This window comes from Macaca nemestrina, chromosome 13 (genome assembly GCF_043159975.1).
Source record: "Macaca nemestrina isolate mMacNem1 chromosome 13, mMacNem.hap1, whole genome shotgun sequence".
In the NCBI taxonomy this organism is placed as follows: Eukaryota; Metazoa; Chordata; class Mammalia; order Primates; family Cercopithecidae; genus Macaca; species Macaca nemestrina.
Genome location: NC_092137.1, coordinates 26612668 through 26634961, shown reverse-complemented (window position 1 = coordinate 26634961; position 22294 = coordinate 26612668). Strand labels below are relative to the sequence as shown.

Sequence of the window (22294 nt, the reverse complement as noted above, 5' to 3'; positions counted from 1 at the left end):
ACAGCCACTCAGGATGAGGCTGGAGAGACAGGCAGGGGCACCTAGGCCATAGCAAGGCATCGGTATTTTGCAGTAAGTGCAGTGGAATGCCATCGAGGAGGTTTTTGTGGGGCCCTGACATGATCTGACCTGTTTTTAAAGATTGTGCTGCCTTCATGCAGAATGGACTAAAGGGAGGCCAGGGGAGAATCAGGGACACGCAGCGGCAGGTGCATTGGTCTGAGTGGAAGAGCAGGGTGCCAGACAAGGGTAAACAGTGGGGATGGAGGTAGAAATGATCATTTTTGCAATCAATATGGTGGGTGAGGATACTGGACAGCTGGGGTCTCTTACCACCTAGTTTCCAGCGTTTTCACCAGGACTTGGGTGCCTCTGGCTATCTACATGGAATGCGACTCAGCTGGCTTCAGGAGGAAGGGTGGTCAGACGGGCTAGGGTCCCAAACTTCACTGCTAACCTAGAAGGTGACTAAGGTGGGAGGCTTGTGTCTTCCAGTGACTCCAGGAAAGGTAGGAACTGATGGGAGCAGAGGTTGGGGCGCCTGTGCAAGGGGTTGGAGCTTGGCCACCATCCCCTGCATCAGCACTGGGGAAGAACACCCCAAATGTCATCAAACGAAACCAGCCTCGCCTGCAGCCCCGTCCCTGCAGCAGCGCAGACCAGCTCCCACAGGTCAACCAGTTGAGATTCAGGAACCCTCTCCTCCAGTGGTGCTTCAGACTCAGCTCGGTCCGCTCCAACTCCCAGAGGCCTTTGCGCTGATTTCCTGCTTCCAGCTCTGCTGGCCAGGGGTGGCTGATGGAGGCAACTCAGTTGATTTGGTTTGCCTGGCAGGCGGATTGGTGCTCTCTGGGAATGGGGATAGAAGAGGGATCCTGTGAGACAGAGGAAGAGGGAGAAGAGCAAATAGGGGCTTGGTGTGAGAGGGGTGGGCCATTTGCTAAATAAAATTTAAATCCTTGCCATGGTGGCTGCCAAGAAGAGAGAAGTGACTGATGAAAACCATATGTCTCTAAGTAAGTGGAAAGAGGAGCCCTGCTTGGTGTGTGGAAGATGTTGCTGTTGGTCTCCCATGCAATGGAAAAATCTCCTGTTTTAAAGAATACAATGTTAAGAGGCACTCTGAGACAAACCACATTTCGCAATTAAGTAGTTTACAAGGTCAGTAAAGGAAGGACAAAATAAACCAGCTGAAAAGGTCTTGCTCAATAACAAAATTTGTTTAAAAGTTGAATCTTACTGTCCAGAACTGTAATATAGGCTCATCACATAGTTTTTGGGAAAAAAATAGCCAAAAAGATGAAATTTTTGAGGGATGGAGAAGCAGATCAAATGCTTTAAGTACAGATACAGCTATTGTATCTCCTAATGTTGGAAAAAAAAAGAGTAATTTTTTAAAAAAACGTAAACTGTATCACTTTTTACTTTTTCTAAATTGACCCGGAGACAAACTAAAAGCAGAGATGCAGACAAACATAACTACTGTTCTCTCAGTCGGCAGAATAGAATTCTAATTTCATCATCCAGCATTCAAGTTCCAGCATAATGTGGTTCCGACTGTCCTTTCTTGAATTTTCTCCCACGGAACACTGCTGCCCCTGCCCCTCCCACCCCCCTCCTCTCCCCCCCGCCCCACCCCCCTCCACACACAATCCATCCTGTTTCAGGCTGCCACCGTGGGGCTTCCTGGTATACCTACTTCCCCCGGCATGTCTTTCCTCCCAGCTGTATGGAAAAATGTTAGCCCTTCTTTAAGAATATCAATTTCCAAATTCTACCCATTTCACCGTAATTTCCTTTTGATACTTTTGCATAGATTCTAATTCTCTGGTGAAATTCTCCATTTTGTCATCTGTTTTCTTAACTATGTTAATCACACTTATTTTGAAGTCTACGTCAGGGAGCTCCAGTATCTGGGTCACCTGTGGGGCTGTTTCTATGACGGAGATACTTTTTGGCTCCGACTGATGCTGTCCTTCATCATGGAGGATTTACTTCATTTTCCGGAAGGCAGTTAGAGAAGGGAAGGTCATTCGTAATCCAGGCTGCGGTTGAGCTGGTTTGAAGCTGTCAGGCTTTTTGAAGGCCGCTCTATTTCCAGCTCACCCTGCCTCCTGGTGTGTAACCCATCTGAGGTTCTTGCTGGAAGTCTGGCTTGTTCTTTAGGGCTCTTCCTCTTTGGTGGGCCTTCAATTCCAAGTTTGTCTTCCAAGCCCCACGAGACTGCCAAAAACTCTGCTCAGCTTCCCGGTCTCTTAGCCACGCTTCACTCCTTGGCTGGGTGCTGCTTACGGATCCGTGAATGCCTTCCAGAGAAAGGGGCCTTAGAAGCTAACCTCCACGTGCTTTTCTTCTCCAGACATCTTGGCCCCCAGGTCCTGCTTGCCTTGTAGTTTGAACTCCAAATTTATCTCCCAGCCCTTGGAAATTGCCAAATTCTCCTACTCAAGTTCTCAGCTTCTTATCCACACTTTCTGCTTGGCTTTAGCCTCTTGGCCCCCAAGCCGCTCATGAATCAGCAGATGCCTCAAGGGGAGGAGTGATGCTGACGCTACCCACAGGCTTCCCTTCCCCCAGGGACCCTGCCCTCTCCAGCCTGGCTGCCCTCAACAGACAGCTTTTGGACTTTATCCAGCTCATTCCTGGTGGGAGGACTGGCCTCTAAGGAGCTACTCTGACATGCCAGAAAGTGAAGTCTTCTGTCCATCCATTAGAATGTAAGCTCAGTGAAGGCAGGAACCATGTCTCTGCCACTGCTGAGATCTCTGGCTGATCTTAGTCACGGCTTTAAACATTCCTGGACATTCCCGAATGCCTGTCTGCAGCCCCAGAGCTCTGTTCTGAGCCCCTAGCCCCACATATCTAAGTGCCCCCTTGTCATCTCCATGCAGCTGCCACACAGATATCTCAAACTCAACACGTCCAAAATCTTGTTCTTCTACCCAAATCTGCATCTCCTCCCTTCATCCTGCTGCTTATGTCAGAAACCCCAGGGTCATTGTGACAATTCCTGCTCCCTCCCCTCCCACATCCAATCTCCCCGTGTTGCCAATTCCACCTTAAACGTCATATGAAGTCATCTTCCCCTTCTTGAAGCCACAACCTTGTTCCCAAGACTGTGCCCTCCTATAGGTTACTCAGCAGTGCCCTCACAGTTCCCTGGAACCATGCTGGCCTCCTTCCAACATGCTCACCAGCCACCCTGTGGGCAGAATGATCCCTTGAACACAAAAATTGGATGATGTCATTTCTCCGCAGAACATCCTCCAACAACTTCCCGCTGCTTTTAACAGAAAGCTTTGAAGATAAACTTTCAAGGAGCCACTGGTCCTGCCTGGGCTGCCCAACCCCCCTCCCTGTCTCTCCTGACTCTTGACCTTGAACACACTGCATCCATGGGGCCTTCTCTGTCCTGCCAGCACCAGGAGCTCCTTTGCCCAGGCCTTCACACATGTCCTTCTCCTGCCAGGAAACACCCTCCCCCCATGTCTGCCTCTCTGCTGCTCATTCTGCAGGTCCCAGCTAAATGGCCCCTCCTCAGGGGAGCTTCTCGGACGTCCATAATTGGTTAGGTGCCCCTGATAATTCGCCATCACTGCATCCTCCACTCTGCTTATAGCGCCCAGCACAGTCTTCCTCGTTGAGGGGTCATTGCCTCCTTTTCTCCCCTACTAGACTCTAATCTCCCTGAGGCCAGGAACTGTGCCTGTCTTGGTCACCACTGTATCCCCAGCACTAGCAAGTTACCCAGGATACCTTAAAAGACTTGTAAATACTTTTCTGAATAAATGAATAAAAGATGGATGAGGACAGCAGATGGCCATACCCCAAGCCCCGGGCACCCAGCAGAAGGCTGTGCAGGGAGCGCTTGGCAATCAGGGCAGCTGGGAGGGGGCTTTTAGTTAGCAAGTGTCTGAGGGTGAGACTATGAAAATAAGCAATTGTATCTAATGCAGTCCTCTGCTGTCCAGGGAGCCGGCAGATCTGGGTTCCAGTCCCAGGTCTGGCACACATCATGACAAATAGCATTTTTACGATGCTTCACAGTTTACAAGGCGTTTCCACAGATGGGATCGATTTAAACCGGCTCTGTGACCTCCAAGGAGCAGCTCTCAGAGGCCCCTGGGGAGGAAGGAGCCAGGGAGCAGACTCCTGAGCCACCTCTGCCATCAGCTCCACATGCTGGTTGGTAAGGCTCTCCAGCCTCAGTCTCCTCATCTGTTAAACGAAGGGGTCCAACTAGGTGACCTCTAAGTTTCGTCTATTACATTTTAGAAATTCAGAACTACCCAAATCAGGAAGCAAGTTTTTGGAGTCCCCCTCTCAAATAGCTGCTCGCCACTTCAGCATAAGTAGTAGGGCAGTGTCACCAGAGGCTCCTAACAGTACCAGGGGTGACTTAGCCTTTGTGTGATTTTGTGTCACACCAAAGCAGAACCTGAAACCAGGGCTTTAAAACAATTTTTTTTTGAGATGGAGTTTCGCTCTTGTCACCCACGTTGGAGTGCAATGGCACTATCTCAGCTCACTGCAACCTCCGCCTCCCAGGTTTAAGTGATTCTCCTGCCTCAGCTTCCCAAGTAGCTGGGATTACAGGCACGTGCCACCACGACTGACTAATTTTTGTATTTTTAGAAGAGACGAGGTTTCACCATGTTGGTCAGGCAGGTCTAGAACTCCTGACCTCAGGTGATCTGCCTGCCTGGGCCTCCCAAAGTGCTGGGATTACAGGCATGAGTCACTGCACCCAGCCTGAAACCAGGGCTTTTGAGAGCTAACCCCAGAGCAGGAGTGAGGGGCTGGGGAGAGAGAGGTGGGAAAGAGGAGAAGCCCAGGTGGGCATCCATGTGTGTCTAGGTCACCTCCAGGTGTCTAAGGGCCTTGACTCCACCAGGGCCTGCTGAGAAGCCACAGAACCCCTCCAGAGCTGTCACCCAGAAATAGAGGTGAGGGAGATTCTCCACCAGCTCCCAGCCCCGCTGGTTGAAGGTCAGTGTTGCTCTGAACTTCAGGGCTGTGTATAACCATAGCCTGAGGGGTCTACTTGATAGAGAAGGTTCTGAGGCAGAAAATGAGGCCTTCCGAGGCCTTGAGGCAACACTGGATCAGTGAGAGAAGAACTAGGTTCACAGGAACCTGTCTGTGTAGCAGCACCTGAAATCAGGTGTCACCTGGAGCACCAGGGCATCTAATACAAATTGCCAAAGGGCAGGATGATTGCTGTCCAGCCCTGCCCAAGAACCAGTGCTGGGATTTCCTCCCACAGCCCCATCAACTCTCCACTCTCTAAATGTCAAGGCCCCTCACCCGCTTTTCTGGGGAGCTTTTTGGTGTCTCATGTCATTGGAAATGGAGGATACCTCTCCACCAGGGCAATTCAGGTGGGGCTCAGCAAAGCCTTGGGACACAAGCAGCTGTCACTCTACTGGGCACTCCCTGAAGACTGGATGCCGTGATGGGTGCCCTGCCCCACAATGAGGCAGTGCTGGTCCATGTGGCTCCTCCCCCTCCTCCCCTGGGCAGTGAGTAGTGCTCCCAGGGCTGGCAATGGTGATGCTCCTGGTACCGTCGGAAGACCCTCGCTCAGGCTCCTTGGTGACATGGTGCTTCCTCCCTGTCTTCCTCATCTGTCCTTTTATTAACTTTAGACTCTAGGCTTCCCTCAGCTTCCCCCCTGATTCTTAAATGTCTGATTTGTTAGTAAAAAAGGAGCGTAGGCTGCTTCTAGCTTTTTCCCTCACACTGAACAATTCTGCTTTCCCCCCAGGCAACGTGAATGGGAGACTAAAGAAAAAAAGAAGTCTCTCATGAGAAGATGGGGGAAAGAAATGAAGATTTCAATTTCAAGATATTGTCTATCACCTTCTCCCGGCTGCTGTGGGAGTCCGCGGCATCCCGTTTGACCCTGGGAGATGTACCTGGTGGGCTCTTCATCCTGGCCAGGACTTTGCCAGGACACTGCAATCTCAGGCCCTCTGCACCCCCTCCCTGAGGCATGTGGGAGCTTCTGGGTCCCTGTATGGTACCATCAGGCCAAGGAAGCCAGGCGCTCTGCCTTGGGCACTCCTGCCCTGCACCCTGCACCCTGCACCCGGCTGGAAATGGCTAAGAGCATGAGGCAGGTTTCTAGAGATGTGCAGTCTCCCAAGGCCTCTGCCCAGGGAACCCAGGGATGTTCCTAACCAGCCCTGCCCCACCCACACCATCTCTGGATAGCTAGTGCAGGGCAATCTCACTTCCTCACTGCCTTCCTCAGCTCCTCTGTCCCTAAGACCAGCAGGACAGCCCTGCCATCCTCTATCTTCCTGTCTACTCGGAAGGTCCCCACAGAAATCAGGATCTGCTCCCTGAGGCCTGCTTCTTGCCACACAAAAGGAATTTGGAAAATCTTGCCTCCAGACAGAGCATAGCTTTCCAGCCTGCTCGTTTGCTGGAAACGCAAACAAAAGTCTAACTGATGTTGGGAGCCAGGGAGCGACTTGCCTCAGCAGGATTTACCTTTGTGCCCAGCACAGAACTACTGCAGTGGAGGAGCCCCCTGGGCTGCAAGACTCAGGCTGAGGAAATAGATCTGAAACAGTTTCAAATATATCCTCCCATGTACACATTCCTTTAATTATACTCAGTGGTGAGGCACTGAGTTAGGACTTAACCCCTTGACATTTTAAAAATAGTTTTATTAAAATATAATTGGCATATCATACAATTCACTTTTTTAAAGCATACGACACAATGGATTTTTGTATATTCACAGCTGTACAACCATCACCATCATCTAAGATCAGAGTATTTTGACCTCCCCAAAAAGAAACTCTATGCCCATAAGCAGTCACCCCCGAGTCTCCCCATCCCCCAGCTCCCAGCAACTACCAATCTACTTTCTGTCTCTATGGATTTGTCTATTTTGGACATTTCCTATAAATAGAATCCCACCATACATAGTTCTTTGTGACTGACTTCTTTCACTTCACATAATGTTTTTAATACTCATTCGTATTGTAGCGTGTATCATTACTTTTTATTGCCGAATAATATCCTGCTGTATGGATATACCGCATTTCATTTAATCAGTCGATGGACATTTGGGCTCTTTCCACTCTGGGGCTATTATAAATAATGCTGCTATGAACACTCATGTGAAGTTTTTGTGTGGACCTTGTTTCCATGTCTCTTGCGGATATACCTGGGCGTGGAGTTGCTGGGTCCTACAGCAACTGCTTAAAACTGCAAGGAGCTACCAAATTCTTTCCCAATGCGGTCACACCATTTAACATTCTTGGCAGCAATGTATGAGGGTTTCAATTCCTCTATATCTTCATCAACACTTATTAGTTGGGTTTTTTTTTTTCCATTGTTGTTGTTGTTTTGAGACAAGGTCTTGCTCTGTTGCCCAGGCTGGAGTGCAGTGGCACAATCTCAGCTCACTGCAACCTTTCCCTCCTGGGCTCAAGCAATCCTACCACCTCAGCCTCCTGAACAGCTGCAGCTACAGATGCGTGCCACCATGCCAGGGTAATCTTTGCATTTTTTGTAGAGACGGGGTTTCACTATGTTGCCCAGGCTGGTCTTGAACTCCCGGGTTCAAGTGATCTGCCCACCTCAGCCTCCCAAAGTACTAGGATTACAGACGTGAGCCACCATACCTGGTGCTTATTACTTGTTCTTTTGATTTTGACCACGCTGGTGGGTATGAAGAGGTATCTCACTGTGCTTTTGATCTGCGTCTCCCTGATGGCTACTGATGTTGAGCTTCTTTTTATATGCTCATCAGCCATTCATGTATCTTCTTACATGTCTATTCAAATCTTTTGCCCATTTTTAAGTTGGCTTATTTGGCCTTTTATTGTTGAATTGTAAGATTTCTTTATATATTTTGAATGCAAGTTTCTTTTCAACTCTTCTTGAATTCTAAGAGACACCTAAATCAGGGTCAGAGCAGGGGTTGTAGTTTTACCGTCTGTAAACTGTAAGTTGCAAGGTGACAGAAATCTTGCAAAGAAAACATTCTGTTCCACACAGAGGGTTCCTGCAGGGGTGGACCCTGGAGGGGAAGGATGTAGAACTGTCCTTCCCCAGAGCCTCCTCCCTCCTCAATTACACCCCTTTCAAAATCTCTGCTGAAGAGGAGTTTGAGGGATGTCGTGGGCTGGGGATGGGTAGAGAGGCAGGTTGGTTAGTGTATCAAAGGCAGAATCATATGGAGGGAGGATTTCTCTCTCTTTTTTAAAGAACACTAGCTTTTATTTCCGGGGCAAATGAGATGGTACATAGAAAAGCATTTTGAAATTATAAAGGAATATGCAAATGTAAAGTGATATTCTTATTGTTAGTATTGTTATTGTAAGAACCAGTGACAACCCTCTCTGTGATGAAATGACAGAGCTTGCGGGGGTGCAGGGTAGGCAGGGGTTGGGGAGTTAGGGGGATGAAAGATCAAGGAGAGAAAAGGGTAGCAGAGTTTGCAAACCTTGGTTGTGTGTGTGTGTGTGTGAGAGAGAGAGAGATTGAGAGAGAGAGAAAGAGACACACACAGAGAGATTTGTGATTTCTGGCGTATTTCTTTACCACCTATATAATTATTTACTTAATATTTTTGCTTAGGTTCCTATTTATTTTAATTAAACAGATATGTTTATAAAGGAAATTTTAGATCACAGTAATAAATGATAAAAGTGCCTCATTTTCAATATGGAAGATACCGTTATACAAACAAATATAATGAAACCAGTGTTATTAAATTCTTGCTGGACCCGTGGCCATATGGGCCTGTGCAACTGGCCCTGACTTCCTAGCCTGGTTTACTCCTCCCTGTCACTCAGGTCTCTGCTCTGGTGCTTCCATGACCACCAGCCCCTCCATTGTCACACCCTCTCTCCCCTGTTCCCTGCTTTCCTTCTTCCATAGTACGTATGGCTGTCTAAAGGATGTGGGTGCATATATGCACGTCTGGATCCATGAGGGCAGGACATCATCTGTCTCATTCACCTCTGTCTCCACTGCCTCACTCAATGAATAGTGGTTGAGTCACTAGCTTAAAGCTCTGGGCTCCAGGGCAGCTCTCTCTTTTGTTTTTGTTTTCTTTTTACCAAGTGTCAGCCAGGTGTGAAAGTCACAAGCAGCCAGTGCCAAGCTGCCACTTGCGCCTCGATGTGATGAGGAGCACTGAGGCTGGAGAAGGAAGTGCAGATCACCTGGCTTCCCCGAGTATCCTGCCCGGTGCTTTGGGAATCCTGCAGCATGCCCACTTACCAGCTGACTGACTCAAGAGTATCACTTCACCTCACCGGCCTCCACCTTCCCTAGAGCAAAGAAGCAAGGATACCCTACTACCCTCACTGAGCTGCTTGAGCCTGAAGGCAGACAGTTTACATGGACACACCTGGCAAATAGAAGCTGCTTAGTCAACGGTGGTAGAAGCTCAAAGCAGTTAGCAGAAGATGGAGTTTAACCACTGACTTAGCCTGCAAAAGTCCTACCCTTCCTTCCAGGCCCAACTCTTTTTTTTTTTTTTGAGATGGAATTTCACTCTTGTTGCCCAGACTGGAGTGCAATGGCGTGATCTTGGCTCACTGCAACCTCCGCCTCCTGGGTTCAAGCGATTCTCCTGTCTTGGCCTCCCGAGTAGCTGGGATTACCGGTGCATGCCATCATGCCCAGCGAATTTTTGTATTTTTAGTAGAGACGGGGCTTCATCATATTGATCAATCTGGTCTCAAACTCTTGACCTCAGGTGATCCGCCTGCCTCGGCCTCCAAAAGTGCTGGGATTACAGACGTGAGCCACTGTGCCTGGACCAGGCCCAACTTTTAAAATAGTAACATAATTTACCCTTGTTTTTGTTTGTTTTGAGACAGGGTCTTGCTCTGTCACCCAGGCTGGAGTATAGAGGCACGATCTTGGCTCACTGCAACATCCACCTCCTGGGTTCAAGCGATTTTCATACTCAACCTCCCGAGTAGCTGGGACTGCAGACACACGCCACCACACCTGGCTCAATTTTGTATTCTTAGTAGACACAGGATTTCGCCATGTTAACCAGGCTGGTAATTTACCCTTTATTGAGAACTCAATACATAGCAGGTATCTTGCTATAATAAGAGCTTCACATACACCCATAATTTTATTTTATGTCTGCAATACTTATGAAGTAGGGATTTATCATTCCCCTTTTACAAATGAGGAAACTGAGGCTTATAGTATTTTATGACTTGCTTGAGGTGATGCAGTAAGAAGTGATGCCGCCAGATCTTTCAGATTTCAGAGCCCATGTTCTTAACCACTGCATGATAACAACGATTTAAATGCCACCACCTACATGAAAGCTTGGTGCCCAGCAAGACTTTCCTCTTCTAAACACTCGTAACTCTGTACTCTTCTCTGTCTGTGACATCTGCCTCCATCTGCTTTTGTGTGTGTGTGTGTGTGTGCACGTGCGCCCGTGGTGAGCATACATTTTTTCTTGCTCCCTTAAAAGAGCATGAAGAGCATATGTTCCTTGAGGGTTGAAGTCATGTTCAGTCCTCTCTCCCCCAGGGTCAAGCCAAGTCCCTGGCACACCGTGGATATTCTACTTGTGTCTGGTGAGCAGATCAAGGAATGGGGGTCCTGGGTTTCCTTCTGCCAGGCTCTATCCCCATGGAGGACAGTCAAAGAAAAAGCAGGCAGTTGCACTTCAGAGATATAAATAAGCTTCATCAGAGAACCACTGGGATGTTTATTCAGGAGAGCATAGGGAAGACGTGTCCTAGAACAAGGAGACCAGCCCTTCATGACAAAGGTGGGTGTGCAGACCCTCCTGGAGGCAGGGGAGGGAGAGATGGCTTCTGGAAGGCTCTCCTGGCCTGTGATGTTGATGGCTGTGTTGGACATTGTCTCTGTCTGCCCATCCTGCTCCGCCTTGCTCTCTGCCCTGTGGGAGAGCAGAGAAAGAGGAGAGAGTGGGGCTGGGGTGTTGCTCCCAGGTGGGTGGTGCTGGGGCGGGTAGCAGCTCTTTGTTGGGCTTGGGAGTCTGTGTTATCCGTGTGATTTCCCTACAACACCCTGAACACACCTTTGTGGAGAGTCCTTTTGTTAGACCCTTTTCACATGATCCTGATTTGATGGTGCCCTTTGTTCCTGCAGAGACCTGACTGATGGGGTGGAATGCCCTTTTCTATACTTTTTGGGCCACTTCCTGAGGCTGGATCTATGCTGATTTATTTCTGCATCCCCATGCCTGGCACAGTCCTGGGGTTGTTGTTCCTTGATTGTTTTTTATTTTGATTTATTAGAGACAAGGTCTTGCTCTGTCACCCAGGCTGAAGTGCAGTGGTATGATCATCGCTTACTGCAGCCATGAACTCCTGGGCTCAAACAATCCTCCTGCCTCAGCCTCCTGAGTAGCTGGGACTACAGGTTTGCTGGTGTGCACCTCTGCACCTGGCAGGTTGTAGGGTTTTTTCTTTCTTTTTTTTTTGAGATAGGGTCCCAGGCTGGAGTGCAGTGGTGTGATCTCAGCTCTCTGCAACCTCTACCTCCCAGGTTCAAGCGATTCTCCCACCGTAGCCTCTGGAGTGGCTGAGACTACAGGTGCATGTCACCACGCCAGCTAATTTTTATATTTTTTGGTAGAGACGGGGTTTCTGCATATTGGCCTCAAGTGATCCACCAGCATTGGCCTCCCAAAGCATTGGGATTAGAGGCGTGAGCCACCATGCCCAGCTAGGCTGTGGTTCAAATAGCTAGCATTTATTGAGCACTTACTATGTGCCAGGCATTATGCCCTGTATTAGTCAATCTTCACAACAATCCCATGACTATCATCCCAGCTTACAGATGAGGAAACTAAGATACACAGATATTGAAGAGCTTGTCTCAGGTCACAGTGGGGCAGATCTGGGTTTGGAGCCCAGGCAGTGTGACTCCTGAGCTGACAGTGTGACTCTCAGCCCTGTCTTTGGGCTGCCTTTCTGCTTGTTGTATGGGGACTGATGTCTCTTAGCTTTGGGATTGAAAAGAATTTGCTTATTTGCTAACTCAGCAACTCAGGTGGAATGGGAATGAAAAGAATTTGTTTCTTTGCCAACTCAGTGACTCAGGTGGAATGGGCAGAAGGTGGAATGTAGGTCACCACGGCAACCGGATCAACGAGGTGCCCCAGCTGGCGAGTCCTTGGGGCTGAGGTTCTACTGCTGGCAAAGAGAAAGGTGTGGTTGGATGGGGCAATGCTTAAGGTACCAGATGCACTGGGAGGACCTGGAAGAGTACCAGGTGGGTAGATCGGGCTGGGGATTCTGGGCAGAGGTGGGAGCTTCCTAAAGCAAGTGGAATGAATGGGAAATTCCTTCCTGAAGCTCTAGCAGGGGTGTCCAACCTTTTGGCTTCCCTGGACCACATTGGAAGAAGAAGAATTGTCTTGAGCCACACATAAAATACACTAACACTAATGCTTGCCGATGAGCTAAAAAAAAAATCACGAAAAATTCTGATAATGTTTTAAGAAAGTTTACAAATATGTGTTGGGCCCCCATTCAAAGCTGTCCTGGGCTGCATGTGGCCTGCAGGCTGAGGGTTGGACAAGCTTGCTCTAGAGTTTACCAGGCGGGGTAGCGGTGGTCCCTGTCTTTGCTAAATCTGCATCCATGTGGCCCAGATGAGTTCTCTGAGGTCACCTTCCTCCATCTGTCTCCTGCTCCAGAGCCCAGAGTTTCACTCTTGTCTCTGATCTCCTCTCACATCTGTGCCAATGCCCTCCTTCCCAGGCCTGTAAGAGACTGGGGATAAGAAAGAGCACCATTTCCTCTCCAGCTGCCACCTCAGGCATCCACCTCAGCCTGGGGCTCCCCTAGCCGTGCAGAAAAAGAATGGGCGTTTCATCCCTAGCCTCTGCATTGCGCCACTCTCCAGGGGCCACAGCAGGGATGAATGGAGTGGACACATCACTTCTCTGTGATTTATTGCAGGCCCTGACCTTCCTGACCAGAAATGAAATTCTGTGGTGAGTAGAGGCCCCTCCCCTCTTTCCTTCTCCCAGCTCCTCCCTCTGAACTGGATTCTTGCCCTAATACAGCCTCACTCTGGTCCCTGAGTGTGGTCCTTGCTCAGAGCCACACAGTCCTGGAGATGGGGCTGGGACAGGGCCGGCAGGGATGGGAGGGCCATGATCCACAGAGCCCCACTGGAGCTGAATGAGACATCAGGCTTTAGGCTGCTAACCCTTTACTGGGATCCAAGGTGAGGTTTCTTCAGAGGATCATGGAGCTGGACAGAACCTCTTTGGAATAAGGAGGAAAACAAGGAAAGGACGGGGGGAAGTTAGGTCTGAAGTCCATTTTGGTTGTTCCCTGGCTGGGTAAACTTGGATGCATGACTGAAGCCCAGCCTTCCTTCCCTTCCCTCCCCTTCCTGCTTTCCCTCCCTCCCCCTCTTCCTCCCTCCCTGCCCTCTCTCCAGTGCCTGTGATGTGCCTGCCCCTGGAGGCCCTGAAGGTGGGATGGTGAGCAGCCCTGCTCCCTGTTGTCATGCAGACCCCTGGCCAGTTGGGAAGAACCTTCATTCAACGTGGAGGTGGCCAAATACCCTTCTCATGGGGCTGTGGGGAGAGTGAACAGTGTGAGAGGGGTGTGTGTGTGTGTGTGTGTGTGTGTGTGTTTGGGCCAAGTCAGGTGCCCAACAAAATCTGTTAGATGAATAAAGGAGCTCACCAAGACACTTTCGGGGGAAGGTGGGGGAAGATTCCCTCTCATAATCTCCGCTCGGACTAACCCTCCCCCATCACCACATGGAAGCCACATTTCCCACTCAGGGTCTGGGGGTGGCAGCTAACGACTTTGTCACAAGCGCAAGACTCTCCAGGCACAAACGAGGATGGGGGATGGCCAGGGCTCGGGGAGCTACAGAAACCAAAGGCTGTCACACGGTGACATAATTTCCCTTTTGAAAATAATATTCACTCACTTTTTTAAATATAAAAAAAATGACGTAACTCCAAATGACCCATATCCTACTACCCATATAACCTCTATTGAAATTTTCTGAAAAGTAACACATGAATAAAAATAAAATGAAATCCAAAAAAAAAAATCTGCGAGCATGGCTAGAAAATTCAAATAATGGTCCTCACTCATAAGTGGGAGTTGAACAATGAGAATACATGGACACAGGAAGGGGAAGATCACACACTGGGGCATGTCGGGGGGTGGGGATCTAGGGGAGGGATAGCATTAGAAGAAATACCTAATGTAGATGACAGGTTGATGGGTGCAGCAAACCACCATGGAATGTGTATACCTATGTAACAAACCTGCATGTTCTGCACATGTATCCCAGAACTTAAAGTATAATTTAAAAAAAAAGAAAAGAAAAGAAAATTCAGATAGTGTAAAAGTTCTAAGTGAAAAGTAAACGTCTACATTCTTTCCTCCCCATCCTTTTCCCTCAAGGCCGCCTCTGCTCACTGTTGGCTTTTCTTACCATCTAGCCTTCCGGAAGAATTTTCCATACATAGGCCGACACATTTATCCTCCTTTTACCCCATTCACACTGTTGCATTTATTCCATTCATACTGTTCTGTATCTTTTTTTTTTTTTTAAGCTTGTGGGTTTTTTTTTTTTTTTTTTTTTTTTTTTTTTTTTTTTTGAGATAGAGTCTTGCTCTGTCTGCACCTCCCTGGTTTAAGTAATTATCTTGCCTCAGCTTCCCGAGTAGCTGGGACTACAGTTGCCTGCCACCACGCTCGGCCACTTTTTGTTATTTCTGTAGAAATGAGGTTTCTCCATGTTGGCCAGGCTGGTCTTGAACTCCTGACCTCCAGTGATCCTCCCACCTCAGCCTCCCAAAGTGCTGGGATTACAGGGGTGAGCCACTGCACCCCACCTACATTTTAGAACTTCGATAGGTATGACAAAGTTGTCCTTCAAAGGAGTTGCACCAGTTTATACTCTCAGCAATGGCCATACCTGTCCCACTTTCCACCCCAGGGGCTTCAAATGGCATTCATGGATCCACCCCTGGGGCTCCTCCTATATGCCAGGAGGGAGCATGTGGTGGCAGATGAGAGGAGCGAGAGGAAGATGGGAGGAGTTCAGGCTCTTTCTTGAACATCAATCCTCCATTTTCATTTGTTCTGCATTGGCCTTCAGAGAAAGATTTCCTTGGAAGCGAGCCATGCTCAGGGACGCCTCCCTTCTGAAACTCCCACCCAGGCCCTGAGATGACCTCCTCCCAGATCCTGTTTCCAGTCTGTTTCCATCCCCATGGAAGGTGCCTTTCCCCTGAGAAGAGCACAGTTTGGCTCTGTGTTTTGCTGGGGAGGGGGGTCCTGGTGAGTGCTGCCAGGGAAGGCTCCAGTTCACAGTTCACGGTTCATGGTTCAGTGCAAACTTCTCTAACAAGCAGTTCTCAAAGCTCTTTCTGGCCTGCCCCTTCTCTTGACAGCACCACTCCTGAGCATGAGGGGCCTGTGCCTGCCCCCGGGGTAGCTCCTGCTCAGGAGGCTCCCACTCTCGAAGGCCAGTGTGGGTCAGCGCTGGGGGTGGTAAGGTTGGGGATACCATTGCATAAGGAAGTCAGAGTGGACGGCAAAGTGTCCAACTCCTGTTACTTGGATACCTTCAAATAAGACAGAGTGAGAAGCACTGGTTAGGCCAGGGGCAGCAGCGCAGAAATGCTCAAATGGGAAGGTGATACCAGTGAGAGCTCTCTGCTGCTTTAAACCAAGGGGAGTCTCCATACTCAGGAGACCACAACCTGGGGAGCAGCTGAGAATGTGGAATAGCTGTCAAGAGCTTTGAAGAATGGAAGAAGACCAGTGAAGGCAGGAGATGCTGAAATGTCCCAGTTAAAAATGAGAAGTACACCTTGACCCAGCCATTCCACCTGCATGAAGAGGACACAGGTGAAGTAATTGCTGATTCATCCATCTGGGGAAGACTGCCCTTGGAGAGGAGGGGAAGAGCTTTCCATTTGATATAGAGCCATCTCCAAGGTATATTATTAAGTTAAGAAAGCAAAGTTCAGGGGGCTTCCAGTTACATGGAGAATAGAGCATTTTCTTTGACCTCTGTTTCCTCTACTAAAAGGAGAGTAAAGGAATTAAAAAAAAAAAAAAAAAAAAAAAAAACGGAAGAAAAAAGAAACCCATAAGGACAAAGAGAACACAAGCAATGACAGCAAATGAGAGAGGTCAACAAAAATTTTAAAAGTGCAAAGCAGATAGACCCACGACACAGACTTAGCTGAACAGAAAGCTGAAAGAATTTGCCTGCAGGGGTTGGATGATGGAATTGAGAACCCAGAAAGTCTCAGGAACCTCCGAATTCCAGGATGCAGGATCAGGTGAAAACAGAAAGGTGGACTGAAAGTCTTATATGATTCCTTCTCTCTCCCTCTGCAATCCACTTGGCACCCCTGCCCTGCCCCAGCACAAGACAGGAGCTAACAATCTGGGGAGAGCTGGAGCCAGACAGGCCCCTGACTCAGGGCCACCAGCATGATGAAGAGCAGGGTGAGCTTCTGGTCAGCATCTTAGAGTCTCCCTATAAGTATAAATCGAAAGCTAAGGGACACCAGGTATTTGAGGAAAAAATAAAACATACACTACATACACTAAGTCATGTCATCACGACATTTCAGACTGCCTGAGATGATGATAAGATCCTGAGTGCTTCCATAGAGAGCAAAACAGACTACAGAGATTCAGGAATCAGAATAGCGTTGGACTTACGTTGGAAGACAGTGGCTAAACACATTCAAAATTCTAACGAAAAAATTTCAATCTAGAAATAAGTTCTAGCTAAGCCATTAATCAAGAGTGAGGGCAGGATAATAATACTTTTTGACATGCAAATTTTAAAAATCATTTCTTATGGACCTTTTCTTAGGAAACTTTTGGGAGATGTGCTTCATTAAAACTAGTGAGTAAACCAAGAAAAAAGAAGACCCAGGATCAGGGAGACAAAGGCTTTCAACCTAGAGGCAAAACAAATTACAAGGAAGTAGTGAAGGGAAGCTGAAGGATGACAGCAGGACAATCGGCTCGTAAGGCAATCAGTTCAGATTAGAATTAAGGAGTCAGGGGTTCTAGGAGTGGTGTCTCTAAGAAGATAAAATGAATCTATCTAGATACCATATTGAGAGGTACTTAGTTCTGCAGAAAGTTTGGGGATGAAATAAAGATAGGCACACAAAAACTAAAGCAAAAAAACAAAAGTGATTATTAACTCTGGGAAAAACAAAAAGCCTTGCAAGAAAGAAGATGTAATCATGTTGCACTAGGGAACTCAGCTTAAACAATGTTTGAATAATGCCTATATAATATATAACATTATTATAAATACTGAATATTCATTCAGGAAAGTTATTTTATATTGGGAGGTTGGGGAAACGAAAAGAAGTATATATAGAGAAATCCTCTTTTTTTCTAGTAAGAGGCCACAAGATAATATCTATAGTGAAAACAACAGCAAAAGGCAGTATTAGCACAGCATTTAGAAGTACCATATAAATGTTAAGCAAAAACCAAGTGAAACAGCAAAACACTTGGAAACTGCTGCCTCTGGAGAGTAGGGTTAGAGAGGTGGTGTGGGATACGGAGCATTAGTAACTTTGATTGTAAGCCTCACAGTACTATTTGCATTTTTAATCTATTTAACTGTATTACTTTGGCAAACAAGACCAGCACATATAGGCTGCTACTGCTCTTGTGAAATAAAGGGCTGTTCATACATGCACACACAGAGGAGAATATCCCTGGAAGCAGACACACAGACGGATAATAGCTTATCTTCTTGGCGGGGCCCTGGGGAGTGGAATACGTTAGGGTTGGTGTGGGTGTGCTGTCTGTAAAGTGAGGGGACAGCTGTGATATGGATGCCCAGCTGCTCTGGCTCAGGGAGCAGAAGGCAAGTGATACTCAGGGAGAAAGTGGCCATCCTGGGCTGCCAAGGCCAAGTTGAGCCAGATGAAGCCCTGGTCACTTCTGAATGATTTTCCACTGTGGCCTCTGACAGTATCTTGTGATTTTCCTATGAATATCATAGAGAAATGTGGTCCATGGCAGTACAGTTGGATGGACTTAGCCAGTTAAAAAAGTATTCAAGAGACCAATAAGTAGAAGTAACCTTTGCAGGGAGGCTGGCTTTGTCCAACACTTTCCCAACTTCTTATCTGTGACTTGCATAAGGACACAAAGGCCTAGTCACCAGATCTGCAGATGGCACCTCCTGGGGGTTGGTGGGGGGAGACCTCATGTGCTAGACTTGTCTTGGAGCCAGCCCTTTCCCGATCCAGGGCTGCTTTGGTTTGGCCCTCCAAGAAGATAGGTCTGTTCACCCTAAGTTTCCAGCCTATGAGACTTTCCTTTCACATGTTTTTGATCTCAGCAAAAGCAAGGTCCCTTTCCACCTTAGCATCGGGGCAGCGCTCTCTGATTCTGGTTAAATTGGTTGTCCCAGAAGAAGCCTTTTCCTGAGATGCCTATTCTGGGCCCAGGCCCTTCTGGCAGTGACTGCAGACCCTGCAGACCCAAAGAGGGCCCATGTGGCTTCCTGGGCAAGGCACAGCCTGACTCCAGCCCAGACCTCTATGTCTCAGGCGCAGGTCAGCCTGGCTCAGCCTGAGCTCTTTGAACTACTCTGCGTCGCCTGGGATGGTTCCTGATGCTCTCTTCAGTGGGGCGGGGTCTGGTTTAGGAGCCTGAAGCTTTGCTCCCAACCTCTGGCCAGGCTGACCCAGCCACAGGGCCTCTCTTTCTTCCTAGCACCGCTGGAGGCTCCAACACTTTGTAGACTCCATGGCCCTGTCCTGGCCATTAACAGGCACCTCAAGGCCAGCAGGTGGAGTGGTTACAGGTTTATTTCCTGGAAGCCAAAGACCTGGGTTTGAGGCTCAGCTCTTCCACTTAGTAGCTGTGCAAACACGGGAAAGTTTCTTACCCTCACTGAGCGTCAGTTTCCATCCTTATAAAATAGTTGAGGGAAACAGAACCTAATCTCACAAGGTTGTTATTAGGACAACTAGAAGATCAAATCTGTCATTGTGAGAGCAATACCTGGCACATGGGTAAGCACCGATTATGTGGCTGCTGCTGTTATCATGGTATTATTATCCCTACTTTTTGCAAATGAGGAAATCAGCTCAAAGAAATGAAGTAATTTCCTCAAGCCCACACAGATTGCAAGTAGTAGATCAGGGAACTAAAAGCCACATTTTCAGGCTAAAGAAGGACCATTTGTAAAATATCTACTATCTGCAGGCAGTACCATAGAGCAAAGGACTATTAACCCCATGGGGTGGGGGTGAAGCCAGAAAGCCAAGTCCAGGCTGGGGCTTGAGGAGTGGAAATTCGGGCTTGTCATGTTCTTGATCTTGCTGGGATAGTAGAAATACTGAGAAGCTTGTAGAACCTGTAGGTGCCTAGGGCTGTATCCTGGCCTTGAATAAGAACCTCAAGGAGTGGGGAGGGCAGAACCTTTTACAAACTCCCTACCTGATTCTTACGTGGGACCCCGTTGAGAACTACTAAGCTAGAGGGTCTCAGAGGCAAGGGGGTAAACGGGATGCCAGAGAGAGGCACGAAAACCTAGAGTCATAGCATGCCTAAATTGGAGGGAGCCGGGGGATGCTGTGACTCTCATTTCACAGACGGGAAACTGAGGCCCGAGAGGGGACTTGGCGAGTCCAAGGTCCCACGGAGAGTCAGCAGCGGAGTGACCTCCACCCCGTCTTAGGGCCGGCCCCTGAGCCTGCAGACAGCCCCTCCTGCCTCTCCGGGCTATGTGGAAGGGAGCCATGGCCCGGGCTGCTGGATTGCTGGCAGGCTCAATGTGTGAGTTTTTCAAATGGCTTTGACTTTTGAGTCCATTAGTGATTAATTCAGGGTTCCATTTAGAGCCAGCTGATCCATATTTGGAGGAGGAGAACATTTTGTGGCAGCCGAGATGCAGCCACAATTCATCTGTGGGCAGCCCGCCCACTCTGCAGCCTGGGAAGGCACCAACTCCAGGCAGGCGCCCCACCAGCACCCTCCCCCAGAGGACTCTCCAGGGGGGCGACTCGAGTCTCTCACCTGGAAGAAGGGTGGGCAGCACAGCCTGAAGAACTTGGTTTAGGGTTCAGTCCTCCACTCTATCTCTTCCCAGCTGTATAACCTTAGGTACAACCCTTAAACTCTCTGAGCCTCAGTTTACCCATCTGCAGGAATGATGGCCACTCCACTTCTCCCGCAGGGAGTTGTTGGGAAAATTCGGTGAGATGATGTGTGTGAGTGCACCCAGCACAGAGGCTTTGTCATGACAGGAGGGTGGCGAGGGCCGGGGAGTTTCTTCTCTGTCCCTCAGCAGCCCCTGGTGCCTCCTGGGGAAAGAGCTTTGGTGTTTGTATCTCTGGCTTTAACATGTACCACTGTGTGACCTTAGGCAGATGATTTTACCTACTTGACTTTGAGCTTCCTCATCTGTAAAAGAAACAATAGGCCCTTCCTTGCAAGATTGGCATGAAACATGAAGAATGTCCGTGAGAGCTGGCTGCCCAGAGCGGGCACTCCCAGTGGTGCCCATGGTGGGGGCAGGAGCCCGAGTGCACTTGCGCATTGCCTTAGGGATTTAAAAAAATTACAAAACATTATTTTTTGTTGAAAATTGGTCTTATTGAAAGTTGGTCTGCTCTCTATCACCTCAAGCCGGCAATTCTAACAATGACAGTGACAAAATGCTCCTTTTGACTGGGGCCTGCCACTCCCACTCCCACTGCCCTTGACCCTTTTTTTTTTTCTTTTTTTTTTTTTTTTGAGATGGAGTCTTACATTGTCGCCCAGGATGCAGTGCAGAGCTGCAATCTCAGCTCACTGGAACCTCCACCTCCCGAATTCAAGTGATTCTCTTGCCTCAGTCTCCAGAGTAGCTAGGATTACAGGTGCATGCCACCATGGCCAGCTAATTTTTTATATTTTTGGTAGATGGGGTTTCACCATGTTGGCCAGGCTGCTCTTGAACTCCTGACCTCAAGTGATCCGCCTGCCTCAGCCTCCCAAAATGCTGGGATTACAGGCATGAGCCACTGCACCTGGCCTGACCCTCGCCCCTTGTAGGCCACTGGACAGTTCAGCAGTGAGGGCTTTTCTTCCTCCTGGTTGACCTGTGGTGCCCAGCACCCACCCCAGTACCTTCCTGGAGAATCTCTCCCCCAACCCATTCCACACCCTGCTTTCTGCTCCCTCCCAAACGTGTGCAGTCCCTAGACCCTAGTGACAGCTCAGGCCCCTTACGTGGTCAAGGCAGCAGTCATGGTGCTCTCCATGAACACCACACGCCACTCCAGCTCCCATCCATCACGCCCTAGCCCAGGTCTGCACAATGCCACTGGAAGGAGGTTGGCTCCCCATCGGACAGAGTCAAGATATGAACCTGGGCCTGCGTGCTTGGAGAGATCTGGCGGTTTGCCTCGGGTCTCATAGCTAGAGATAGAGAAATAGGATCCAGATAGATCTGTGAGCATCCCGGCAGGAAACAGGTGGCACACTCAGCGGGGTCTGTGAAGGAGCTTTGCAGTGAAGGAACTGTTCAGAAGGAGGCCCAGGGAACCACCCAGGGACCAGCCCTGACTCCCTCAGGCCTGAGGTGCCAGCTGAGAGCTGGAGCTGCGGAAGCTGGCTGCTAGCCCAAGACGGCGGGAACACAGACGCTGCAGAGTCGTGTGGGGCTGGGGGGAGAGGAGGATAAATTCCCCACCCCTCCCTCATACCTCCAGTCCTCCTGGAGCTTCCCTTAAGCCGAAGGGCAAAGGAGGTAGGAACGCTGTCAGTAGAGATCAGCCTCCCAGGGCACAGAGTGCAGTGGGCACACAGAATCTCAGCATAGTTTCTTTCCACTCTCCTGGGGCTGGGATCTGAAGGATATTTTTCTAGTCAGTGAGACGTGAAACAGTGTGTGGCTGGCAGGGTGGGAGGCCTCCACCTACCATCATCGTCAGAGCCCTGCGAGAGCCTCCTGCCTCCTGCTCTACTTCTGAGTCTCCACTCATAAAATCACTCTCCAAATTCTTCACCTAGTTTTTGTTGTTTTTTGAGACAGAATCTTGCTCTGTACCCCAGACTGGAGTGCAGTAGTGGGATCACAACCAGCTGTAGCCTCAAACCTCCTGGGATCCAGTGATCCTCCCACTTCAGCCTCCTGAATAGGTGTGCGCCAGTATGCCTGGCTAATTTTCAATTTTTTTTTGTATAGATGGGGTCTCCCTATATTGCCCAGTGTGGTCTCAAACTCTTGGGCTCAAGCGATTCTCCCACCTCGGCCTCCTGAAGGGCTGGGATTACTAGTG

The 22294-nt window shown here is 48.9% G+C and overlaps 1 protein-coding gene and 1 long non-coding RNA gene across 8 annotated transcripts in view; both read left to right on the top strand.

Annotated features, from left to right (window-relative positions):
- LOC139357795 (uncharacterized) overlaps positions 1–8396 on the top strand; it is a 45735-nt gene extending 37339 nt beyond the window's left edge. The window contains exon 4 of the long non-coding RNA XR_011611558.1: positions 5768–8396. This is a non-coding gene — a long non-coding RNA (uncharacterized lncRNA). The remainder of the gene's footprint in view (positions 1–5767) is intronic.
- Positions 8397–10388: 1992 nt separating this feature from the next.
- Positions 10389–22294, top strand: part of LOC105479782 (calcium and integrin binding family member 4) — a 60928-nt gene continuing 49022 nt past the window's right edge. The window contains exons 1-4 of one of the 7 annotated variants that reach the window (XM_011738039.3): positions 10389–10777; positions 12070–12249; positions 12942–12976; positions 13432–13545. In XM_011738039.3, coding sequence (XP_011736341.1) covers positions 12196–12249; positions 12942–12976; positions 13432–13545 — 203 coding nt within the window. In that variant the 5' untranslated portion in view covers positions 10389–10777; positions 12070–12195. Of the gene's footprint in view, positions 10778–11515; positions 12250–12941; positions 12977–13431; positions 13546–22294 lie in introns of those variants that run through there. The other 6 variants (XM_071076403.1, XM_011738040.2, XM_071076407.1 and 3 more) reach the window with 6 other exon arrangements.